This window comes from Pogoniulus pusillus, chromosome 29 (genome assembly GCF_015220805.1).
Source record: "Pogoniulus pusillus isolate bPogPus1 chromosome 29, bPogPus1.pri, whole genome shotgun sequence".
Taxonomy (NCBI): Eukaryota; Metazoa; Chordata; class Aves; order Piciformes; family Lybiidae; genus Pogoniulus; species Pogoniulus pusillus.
In genome coordinates this window covers 7,779,689-7,792,060 of record NC_087292.1, presented here as the reverse complement: position 1 = coordinate 7,792,060, position 12,372 = coordinate 7,779,689, and the positions used below count along the sequence as shown (strand labels likewise).

The 12,372-nt window shown below is 40.5% G+C and overlaps 1 protein-coding gene across 2 annotated transcripts in view; it reads left to right on the top strand.

Annotated features, from left to right (window-relative positions):
- Positions 1-12,372, top strand: part of PREX1 (phosphatidylinositol-3,4,5-trisphosphate dependent Rac exchange factor 1) — a 157,492-nt gene that overhangs the window by 101,497 nt on the left and 43,623 nt on the right. For both annotated transcript variants that reach the window (XM_064167903.1, XM_064167902.1), the window contains exons 10-14: positions 492-639; positions 3,828-3,928; positions 7,368-7,471; positions 8,133-8,182; positions 11,438-11,513. In XM_064167903.1, coding sequence (XP_064023973.1) covers positions 492-639; positions 3,828-3,928; positions 7,368-7,471; positions 8,133-8,182; positions 11,438-11,513 — 479 coding nt within the window. The remainder of the gene's footprint in view (positions 1-491; positions 640-3,827; positions 3,929-7,367; positions 7,472-8,132; positions 8,183-11,437; positions 11,514-12,372) is intronic.

Below are 12,372 nucleotides of genomic sequence, written 5' to 3'. Positions count from 1 at the left end.
GTCTAGTTTTGATTTATTTAAGGAAGTGAATTTGATTTCAGCAGTTCTGTATTTTGGCTTCAAGTAATAGGACACTCAGAAAGTCATCTGCTCTGTCAAGCATTTTGCTGCCTTGAACAAATTTTATGCCAGCAGTTATTTAAGGGTCAAAAGTGAAATTGCAGCAGGAAACCAGTTTCAGAAGGTATATATTTTATCATACTTTGGAACTTCTCCACGTTCTGTAAACCATTGTTCTTTGTGTGGTGTGATGCAACTAGAAGTTTAAAGCCACTTTTTAAAATGGAAAAGCTGTAAGCTTCTGGGTGGTGCTAAACTCACCAATGACAGTTTTGTACTCAGATAAATAAATGATTCTGTTTTCCTCTTACTTGGAAAGTAAGTCAGTTAATTGTTATGTTTCTACTATTTTTTGTGTTTGGCCTCAGCTCTTGACTTTGAGCACGCATCTGATGTTAAGGATATGAAGGAATTTCTGCTTGCTGTTCCAGGTTTGAAACTGGGAATGGAGAGGGATGCGTATGTCATGATTGCAGAGAAAGGCGAGAAGCTGTACCAAATGATGATGAGCAAGAAAGTGAACCTTATCAAAGACAGGAGGAGAAAATTAAGCACAGTTCCCAAGTGCTTTCTTGGCAAGTAAGTGGCATTTGAATTGAAAACGCCTTTTCATACCAATTGAAAAATGGACTCTGGATTTTCTAGGGATGGCATAGTGAGGTCAGATCAGATATGCTTTGATGCAGCTTAATTTAAAAGGCTGTAACCCCCATTACAGTTGTGATTTATTAAAATTAATCATTGATTTCTGGTTTATGCTATACAGTACAGTGACAACTCTTTCTGTTGTACAGTAACAGCTGTTTCAAATCGGCAAAAAGAGTAAGAAAAAATACTTCAATTCCCACAAGCTCAGAGCTGTTGGTGGCCTAACCTGTGTCCTCCTGTATACAGGCAAATGCTTACCAGGTGATGTTTAAATCCAGCAGAATTGGTCAAGTCTCAGACTGAATTTAGAAGTTTCCTGTTTGTCAATGTAACAGGCACAAGTGAAATGTGCATCAGGAGACCTCATACATTTGCTAAACCTATAGACTATTATTGGCTGGGGAAGGGAAAAATAACCCTCTGTCGCTTCAGGCTAGATTTTACCAACTAGTTCTTAAGAATGACCATGTATAAGGCAGTATGAGAGAGACCCCATGGATGAAGCAGATCAGAGGTTAGATATTGTAGTCAGTGGGCCTGTTGTAGGGATATGTCCTGCATGGCACACAGGGAGAAAAATCAGCTGACCTGAAAAGACTTTTCCTCCTCAGCTGTTTATGACTGAGAGGATCAGCTGTGGGAAGAAAAAGAGTTCTGGAGGCAGATGATTCATTCATTTACTTCCCTCTGGACTCTGTAGCAGCGGTTTGCAGGCAGCATTCCTTGTGTATGGAGTGTGGAAATGATGTGCTGCCTTTCTGCCTGACAGGAGGCAGACTGGGAATGCAGGCTGGCAATAGTTCAGCTATTCAAATTTTTTTTTTTTAATTTGCTTGATTTTTTTAATTCACACACACCCACACAAATTGTCTTCCTGGATTCAAATTGAAACCCTTAAGCTCTGGTTTTGGAGGCATTATGTAGCATCTCCTGTTTTCTATACAATAAGAAGCATCAGATCAGAAACTTGTGTTCTTCCGGTACTTGATATTTGAATGTGTTGTGCATTCCTGATATTTTGCTTGGTCTCAAGTCTTATCTGGGATTTCCTGCTACTCCTTTTTCTTTTAAAAGATCTATTTTCTTAGATGCTCTGCAATCTGTGCTGCTTGTTGCCTTCAGTTTGCTTGACAACCATTTGAAGTAGTGAGTACTTAACTTTACCAATGTGTAACTGAGGTAGCTCCAGGTGTCCTAGTCTCTGACAAAAGCATTATTTCTGCTAATGTTCCAGCCTACCCCACAGAAAGTAACTCTGCTGATATATTTTTTCAGTAGCCACTTGTTGATATAGTCCTTTGCAACTCTGCCGAGTTCAACTCAGTTATTCCAACCCAGCCATGACTCACGTTTTGTATCATTCCTGGGGCTTCCCCTGAACAATGCAGATTGGCTGTGAGCTATTCATTTTTCAGACATTCCTGTCTAAGGGAGTCACTAATTACTGTGCTGGGATGTGCTGAGTGATTTTTCTGCTGCATGTAGCTGTAAGCAACACTAAGACTGCAAAAAATGTTTTTTTCTCTTGGCCTTTGGATAGCAGATAGCATCTCAGAATTCAAGAGACAAAATGTGTTTGCAGGCAAAGAGTACAAACTCACCCTAATGTCTTCAGAAATAGCACATGCATTTATTTTTAAGGCTTTTTATTGAACTGAACTTCAGCATCTGACTCTACAGTGTGCCTTGTATCCTCAGTAATGGGTGCAGTGGATTCTTCTCTCTCCATGGTTTTTGCTCTGTTTCAGCTTTTGAATAGTTCTAGAAACAGTTCGGAAACAGTGGGAAATTGAGAAAGCTCTTTCCTTAGGAGACAGTCTGACTCATCACTACAGTGCTCTGGCTTTAGGAGTTTTGCAAAACTCTACTGGTTTCCATGGGATTCCCCTGGCATAGTTGAATAGATTGTGCTGCTTTTGCTGCACTCTGGCAGTTAGAGAGTAGCCCCTCAGCAAACTGAAGTTTTTAATACTGAAATTGTTGTTGTTATTCTGAAGACAAAATGTAACTGCTACCTAAAGCTTGGACAAGTCAACTCTGATAAACATGAGGAGACAAAAAATACTTAATTTAGAGCCCACAAGTGGAGGCATGGATACTGGTTTTGATAAGCAGCAACCCTCCTGCACGTTGGCAAGCACCCAAGTGGTTTACTGAACTCAGATTTCCCATATGTTGCTCTGCTTTCATATATTCCTTTTGTCCTTCTCCGAGTTTAACACATCTCAAGTATCATCGCTAATTAACCTGGCAAACAGCTCAGCCCCCTAGGGCTTTGGCAGTGGTGTATTTCTCAGGCTTGCAATGTCCATTTCTCTGTACTTACTGTTTCTAAATGAGTAACATCCTACATATCTATCTATTTTTTTGCTTTTATTCTACCCATATGTGCAGCTCTGCCTCTTGCCAGAGAGAGGTTTTGTTTTGTGCTGCTTGAGCAGGCAGACCTAGCACTATTTGTCCATAAGTTAGGAGCACCATTAATATGTCTGCCAGGTACCAAAACCAGTAAATGGCCTGAAATCAACCTGTGCTCTTGCTCTTCTGTACTTGAATTCAGGAGGTTGAATCTTCTGTCTTAAGTCCTACTGTGATTCAATTAAAGCCAATGCAATTACAACACTGTGTGTGTGCAGGGGGGAATGTGTGTGCAGAAATCAGACCCAGTGAAGAAAGGTGAGCCCGTGTAATTAAGTCAGACCATGAACACTGTTTGGAGGGATTACTTGGGTAGAAGCAGCTGTTTACTGTTCAACTTCTTGATTTTAAAGTCATCAGTTAATCTTGCTTTCCTCTTCACTCTTAGATATCTGGATTGCTCAATAAAACAAAGATTTACAACATATTTATAGATCCAGGCAGGTCTTCTTTCCTTTTGTGTGCATGCTAATTGTGAGCTAAGGGGAATGGGAAAAGTCATGGAGACCTGGATCTTCTGCAGAGCATTTCCTCAAGAAATGTAGGAAATGGAGCCACTTAGAAGAGATAGCATCACTTGCAACAATTTTCACACTTCAAGGAGAAAGTCTCCTGTGGCTGGCTGATGACTTGCAGGGGCATGTGTCTGCTTATATTCCAAGTGAAAAAGTGAATTGTTTCTGTTCTGCTTCCCTTTGTAGTGAGTTTGTATCGTGGCTTACAGAGATTGGAGAGATAAGTAAACCAGAGGAAGGGGTCAACCTGGGACAGGCACTATTGGAAAATGGAATCATACATCATGGTGAGTGCCATGCTCCATGCCATAAAGAGCTGTCAGATTTTAGTAAAGCCAGAAAACTGACTGCAGCTGTTCACATGATCTTCAGATGCTTTCCTGTACTATACCAATCAAATCCTCAAAACGTTCAATGACTTTTGGAATTAAGGACTGGGAAAATTTGTGATCAAAATAGGATTTGTTTGGTATCCTGGAAGAGTTTATGCCTCCAGTTCCTTGATTTCTCTGCAACATCTTTGTTGTGGACCATATAAAATCTATATTCTGCTTTGCACTACATATGCTTAAAAATCTGTAAATGATCAACAAATACAGCAATACAGAGGCTAGTAGAGTAGTGCTGTTTTACAATGGGGCAAAATGAGGGGCTCCAGATGAGAGTCATTCTTTCTAATGGGACTGCTTGTCACAGTAAAAAGAGATGGAGGGCTTGTTACGGGATTTGTACTTCCCAGGTTGTTTTGCAGGAATAGTGATGCACCAGATTTTTTCACACCCAGCGGATGACCTGGAAGTGTTGTGATGAGAGGGTATTTCATAGAAGTAGAACAGTGCATACAGACATGCTGCATGACCAAAGCAGCATGAGGTGCTTGTTTGAAAAGTTTCTGTGCTATCTGCATTCCTACTAAGCAGACTTTCTTCAGGTTGCATCCTTTAAATCAGATTTGACCTATTCTAGTTAAACATCAAATGCCCTAATTTTAGCATTCAGATGAGATGAGCTGCAAAATACGCATCTAAGGAATACATAGTATATTATAGACATGTATTGCTATATATAGACACATCTAGGTCTTAAGTCACCAGTGGTCTACATTGCCATAAAATCTCTTGGAAACTCATTTAAATAGGGGAGCCATTTAATTAGACAGGTCTTGCTTTAATCTCTGGGCAACTCAGCTTCACAAACTTGTCTTTCAGGTGATAATAGCACTGTTAAGAAATTACGTCTGTTATCTTAAGTAACACATACAGAGAAATCTAATAAGAGCAATACCATAATCCCTTATATACATATATTCCTCCTGCTCATACCAAGAGATACTTTCAAGCACGTTCAGACTTTGATGGACTTTGAGCATGAGCTCAAAAACACTGAACACTGAGTACTTGATCCTGCCTGTGGCTCTTGAGAATTGAAACGCTCTGTGTAGGGATCCCACTTGGGATGAAGAATGTGCTTTAGTATTCACACCCTTACTTGCCTATGTTGTGAGTGTGTACACATGCACTGTTGTTGCAAAAAGCTCTCCTGAGACTTGTTGTTTTGTGATGATTGTTTACTTTGTCCTAACATCATACTCAGACACATTCAGTAGTGCCCCTTTCTATAAGTACAAATTTATGGCTCAAAGAGAGTTATCTACTGCTCCCCTTATTCAGATACCTTGAGTAAGATGTAAAGATGTATTGGGTTTAGTTTTAATGTTACCCATAGTTAATGTTTGTGACATTGGTGTCTCCAATGATGCTGCTACTCATTGGAAGGTATTTGCCACACTGCATTTACTTAAGGAAATATCCCTTGAGATTTTGATAAATCATTAAACACAAGAGCTTCCCATTATGAATCTCCTAAGAATATGAAACCAAAGCACTGTAATGAAGCCTTTACCCCTGCTCTACATTAAGCAATATCTTTTATCCGTTGTTATCACTTGGCAAAACATTACTGTCAGGTGAAAACTGCTGATCTCTCAGCCTGCCTGAGAAGCAGGGCCATGGCAGATTGCTAAATGCTGAGCTCTGTATGTTTTATCATTCAGTTTCCTCTCTCTCCTTTAATTTTGGCTATTTTATCTGGGATGGCTGATGTGGAAGTTCTGGTACCTGTCACAGAGAGCAGAAGTGATCAGAACCTGGTTGACCATGTGCCAGACACAAAAGATGCTTTCTGCAGACTCAGTCCTTGATTTGGTTTAGAAATAGAAAATCCAAAGCTTGTAGACAGTTGGACTCAGTAGCTTATGCAGCTTAGAAATTCTACTGTAGGCAAAAGAATGTGCAACAGGTCCTGCGAATGTTGTTTTATTCTGTGAAGTCAGCAAAAAATATCACGAAAAGCAGGAATCTTAGTTAAAGACCAGGATGTCTTACGTATTGAGGGAAGATCTTAAGAACTTCTGGTCTCTGCCTTCTAAAGAATTTCTTGCCCACTCTGCAAGGAGCACACTAAACCCTAGTCTTGGTACTTCTGAGTCTGCTTAATCCATTTCAATTGCCTTTAGTCATCCAGTGCAGGCAGTTTTCTCAGGTTAATCAAACTCGGGTTAACATGTATCTAAACCACTGTAAATCTCTGGTTTTCTCTCAGTTCATCAAATGCTGTGCCTGCACTATGAGGTATTGCATCTAAAATGTTGAACAGTGCTCCAGCACCAAGATATGGCTGTGATTTTCTTTATGTTGGCACAGGCAGGAAAGATTAAAGTGACAAAGCTACCTCACCTTATCTGCTTGCTGCTTTGGTTGCTGTTCTCTAGGCTTGCTCCTCCTTCTCTACAGAGCTTTAACTGGTCTCCATTAAATTAAGCTCTGAACAATGACATTTCTATACCACATACTGTAAAAAGTGGAAGATATTGTAGAATTTCTTTTTAATTTGTACTATTGTTGTCACTTTTAGCTAATAATTACCATTTATTTACTAATTAGTGAAACAATTTCTCTTAGTTGCTAAATTACTATCATCAGCATTAGTTTACCACCTCCGTGTTCTATTGAAACCTTAGGACAGAGACAGGGTAAACCTGCAAATAACTGCTATAGACTACAACCTTCTTCCTCTGGACCAATCTGTATCAAATGGGGTATGGTTTTTAAGTCTTTCCTGGTTTTGACCAGTGCTTCTTTTGAAATAGTTCCTTGTTGCACTGAAGCATCCCTTATGCCTTTAAGTCTATCAGTATATAGCATTACCCAGTAAGATTTTTAACTGCCCTTCTGTGGCTGTTCTGGACAAAAATAGTCTCTCAAAAATACTGTTTGATTTTTAGAAGAAAATCACTCCTAAATGCAAGAACCATGGTAGAAGAACACCTTTAACAGGTGTAGTTCTTCCCACCAGCATACTTCTGCTTCTGGAGTTGTAGAACGTTGAGCAACTGCAGAAATAACTGTAGTGCTATGGTAACTCATGTGGGAATCTGCAGGCACTCTGTTCAGAACTTAGTCTCCATTACCTTCCCTAGGACTCTTTCCAAAACCTTACATGAATTGAATCTGATGTAAAAGGAAGAAATTTCAATGTCATTGGAGCTGCAGTACCTTAAAATGCCTTTTTTGGTGGAGCTGTTTGGAGTGCACCTAAGTGTGTACGTACACCCTAAGGGGAAACTTAAAAAGCTGAGTCCTCTCTGAGGTATGGACATACCAACTGGCCTATGAAGAACATGGCAGGGAGAAAAGACTAATTCTAACTATCCTACTGGTGTTTTAGTTTCAGATAAACACCAGTTCAAGAATGAGCAGGTGATGTACAGATTTCGCTATGACGATGGAACATACAAGCCAAGAAGTGAGTTGGAAGATATCATGTCCAAGGTTTGTATTAGCATTCCTGAACTGTCAGAAGAGTTTCTTCTGCTTCTGAATGTGGTTGTCCAGTTGTTTAGGAGATCCTTAATGCTGTTTATCTTTGCTGTATTAAGCTATCCATCCTAATGCTATAGGAGACATGCACTCTAAGAAGAGGAAGCAGAGCCCAGAAATAAATAACTCTGTGGTTGACTGCACCCAAGACCAATGATTACAATCCTAATATAGGAACAATGGATCTTGAACACTATGTCTGCTGAAAATCTGGACATTATGGTTCAGGGAGATAGAAGAGATCAATATTTAACTGCTGCTCTTGATAATTGTATGTCAGATGAGTTCTGGTGATCCCATATCTGCCCATATAGCTTTTAATAAATTAGATTTCTTATGGAGAGCAGTTCATGGGTTTCATGGGTTAATTGTGAGGAAGGCCTAATGGAGAAAATGTTGGAATGGAGGTGATTAGAGATAAAGAACAATTTTTGGTTTGTGGAGACAGAGAAGGAAGAATGATGTTTGACAGAAGAAGGGAATTGTTTTGAAAAACAGTTAATAGATAATTCCAGCTGAGTAGAGACATCAGTGTCCAGGTTTTGCTAGCTTTAGGTATTGAAAGAGAAAAACAAACTGATAATACCATGCATCTTGCCTTCTTCATCTTCAGGGTGTGAGGCTCTACTGCAGACTACACTGCCTCTATACTCCAGTAGTAAAGTAAGTGCACTGTCCTGGTCTCCAACTTTGTATTACCTGGTTTTACTATTGAAATCTTTCTTCTGATTTATTACAAATAGTAATTTTCTTTATTTTCTTGGCTCTTTTACTGCCCTTCTGTCACCGCAGTTTGGATGCTTAGTTTTACCTCTACTAGTGGACATTGGAACAGGGTTCTGGGAGAATGACATGCTGGTGTGGCAGTCTTCCTGCCATTGGCTTCCTCTGTCTGTTCATGACAGCTGCTAACATGACACAAGTGTGTCTGTTGACTCTATTATTTTCTGTGAGCTAAAGTGGATGTGATTAATAAGTGACTACTGATTCAGGGCAGGCTGTGGTATGGCTCTAGCTGCTGTATTATTTGGACTATAGAAAATGTAAACAGATGCTGAAGTGATGTAAACAGATTCCAGTGTAATGCTAGGATTCCTTTCTTCAAAGCACACTAAACAAACAAAGCCCAGTTTGAAGTGGAATAAAACCTGAAGCTGTGTGTAGATGGACTAGACTTTGTAAAGAACATTATATTCCTCCAGCTCCTATGAGGCAGCAAGGTACTGCCAAAATTTGAATGATTCCAATATCTGTTTGTCTAATCACCTGCAGCTTATGGTTCTGGATGACATTCTGTGGTCTACTCCTGTTCAGGCTAGCTTGAAATGGGGAAAAAGACAGTGAACTCAGGTTGACATATTCACCCTAACAAGCATGTAACTACAAGCAGTGAAAGACTGGGCCTTGGACCAAGGTCTTCATGCCAGCTTATTCAAAACTCTAGCTCTGTGTCAGCATCAGTATGAAAATGCTGGGAGTTGCTTTTTGCAATCTGGAAACCCCTACTCATTAGTACTAAATTTGTTGATACTTTGCTTTATTGTTCTAACATTTCAAAAGCACATTTTCTCAAGATAAGAGTGTGAGGGGAAAAACTGCCCCAAAAACTCCCACAGCTTTGTGCTGGCTTTCTGGAAGACAAGTCAAAAATGTGTGCAAGCACTATGAGGAAGGCTTTTGTTCTGAGGACACATATTTCTGGAAATGCTGTCATGTTTTTTCGTTTGTTTGGTTTGGTTTTGTCCCTGGTTCTGAAAGCCCTGCTTTCTTTGCTATTTCTCCCACCCCATTCTCTGCAAACACACAGGTATTTCTCCTGCATTTCTTTACAAAAGCCTGGCACAGTGTATTTGTAGGTGATTAGAGAAAGAAACATGAGTAGGGTGAATTTGAGATGATGCTTTGATGTTAGATTTTTAGAAAAAAAGGAGACATCCAGTAGTGTGGTGCTAGTGAAAGAGGCTGATTTGACAGAACTGAAGAATAAAGTCTCCTCTCGAGCTGCTCGGTAGATACATCCGGATTGTAAAACAGGCACAGTGGCTGTGAGAGTTTCCTGCCACAGTTTTGCCAGTGGAGCTCCAGCTTGAAATCGAAGGACCACCTCCAAGGGTGAGACAGGAATTAATTCTTCATAGCCCATTCAACGTTTGGCCTTTCTACTGAGACTCTTAACAAGACGGAGCCAATGAATGCAAATTAATTGTGGTAATGGCTTTTGTGATGTGGAACTAGGAACTGGATCAAGACCATCAAACTTATTTCACACGGGCCAGTAAACAGCCTTGAAATGGAAAGAGCTTTTCATCCTTTCATGAGCTGGATTAAATCCAGTGACCTGGAGGTGAAAGGTGTTAGAGCCCAGTGTCCTGAGCCATGTAGCCCTCTTAAATTTGTATCAAAATTCTTTAGAAGTATTTTTATGAAAGATTAAAAACATCAATTCTCTCTTTGGCTCTGAGAAGAATCATAGAATTATAGAATCAGCCAGATTGGAAGAGACCTCCAAGATTATCCAGTCCAACCTAACACCCAGCCCTGTCCAGTGAACTAGACCATGGCACTAAGTGCCTCATCCAGGCTTTTCTTGAACACCTCCAGGGACTGTGACTTCACCACTTCCCTGGGAAACCCATTCCAATAGCAAATCACTCTCTGTGAAGAACTTGTTCCTAACATCCAGCCTAGATCTCCCCTGGCACAGCTTGAGACTTTGTCCCCTTGTTCTGTTGCTGATTGCCTGGCAGAAGAGACAGACCCCTAGCTGGCTACAACCTCCCTTCAGGTAGTTGTAAACAGCAGTTAGTTCACCCCTGAGCCTTCTCTTCTCTAGGCTGCACACTCCCAGCCTCTCAGCCTCTCATCACAGGGCTGTGTTCCAGGCCCCTCACCAGCTTTGTTGCCCTTCTCTGGACCTCAACATCTGTCTTGAATTGAGAGGCCCAGAACTGGACACAGCACTCAAGATGTGGCCTGACCAGTGCTGAGTCCAGGGGCAAAATAACCTCCCTTGTCCTATTGGCCACACTGTTGCTGATCCAGGCCAGGATGACATTGGCTCTTCTGGCCACCTGGACACAGTGTTGGCTCATGTTCAGCTACTATCTATCAGTACCCCAAGGTCTCTTTCTTCCTGGCTGCTGTCCAGCTACTCTGTCCCCAGCCTGTAGGGGACAAGAACTGGCCCTTCAGCCAGTTCTTGACCCATATCAGAGTGAATCTTTCTTTATTTACAGTAGCTGAAATTTGCTGATGCCATGAAAGAACACTGTGCACTCCTATTTGTATCTGGTTGCCCTCTGATACTTTGCATCTGTTCAGATTTTACTTCCTTCAGCAGAGAATCAGGAAAAATCTCTCTTGACAGAGAAGGCTGAAAGATGCCTAATCCAGTGAGCCTAGTAAAAAGGGGGCACAGAGGGAATATGTGCATCGCTGTTGATGAATACATCAATGGGTAAACACTAGAGAACTACTGAAGCTTATGGATGAGGCTTGCGCTGAGCCAGGAGACATAAAACTGGAGATTGGATGGATTTAGGATGGAAACTAGAAGATGACTCGGGGCCAGAAGAATGTGGCTTTCAGCAGGACTGATGGTGGCAATATCTAACCTAAGTTAAAGGAGCAGCTTAGTACATCTGTGAAAAGAATGTCCTTGTTGTCTCTGGCAGGATTATGAGATCTCTGAAGAGGGCTTGAAACAAATTCTTAAGAAATAGGAAATAACACTGTTCTGTACTGGTCTGAAGAATCTTCCTAATTGAAGTTGTTAGAAAAGTTTAAAAACTGGTCCTTTCTTTGAAAGAAAAAGGATATCTGCTTCTTATTTTTTGTCTTATTTGTATGTGACTGGGAGTCTCCTTTTTTACCCATCTATAGTTCTTGTCCTAATTTCATGACAATTCTCTCTCTTAGAGACCGTGATTACCACCTAAAGACCTACAAATCAGTAATCCCTGCAAGTAAACTAGTGGATTGGCTCATTGCACAGGTAAGAAAATGTGAAGATACTGCCAAGGAGCTTAATTTACCAGTTCCAGTTGAAAATAAATAGAATACATTTATTTGGGAACACTGAAACAGAAATAAACATGCTCTGATTCTTTGAATTTATAATCTTATGCTTTCTGCTATTGTTCATTTGGTGAAAACTTGTTATTTGGCAGTATCAAGAGGAAGAAAGTTCTTTGTTAGGCCTAGGAGTGGTGAACTGGCTGTTATCAGGACTTTTTTTTGTTTCTTGTGATTTTTGGAAGCAGTGTTGATCTCATTTAACCTCGTGATAGGTGTGGTACAGTTTTGATGAGAAATGAGTCTACAGTTTTATACCAGCAATTGCATTATTTTCTTTAGAATCTGTAGTTTCTCCACATTTATCCTGTGGAGAAGAGCCTGTAACTTGGGAAATCAAACATTTAGCTTTGATAACCTGAAGTAGTGAAGGGAGAGTGTGCCTTGTTGCTCACCATCATAGTCAACTGCACACCCTAGTTTTGTCTTAAGTGATGATCTGATTCACAATCACGTTAAGACTTACACGGTCAAAATGGCATAGAAGCTGCTTTGAATGAGAAGCGGGCCTCTGACAACCAGAGATGTTGTCCTTCAGAAATGTTTCCTGCAATTGCATTTGACATCTTTCTACAGTAATAAGGTTTATATGATTTAGGGTTTTTCTCTGTTAAGAGCACAGAGGACAGCAAGGATATTAGTCCTGCGTTTCTGATACCAGTTGCATGTGATTTTAACTGGGTCTTCTTCATGGAAAGCTGAGAGGGGGGGAAAAAAGTCTGCTTTGGTGAAAGAAGAGAGATGTAATCAGACTAATCTGGCCAATACAACAGTTAATC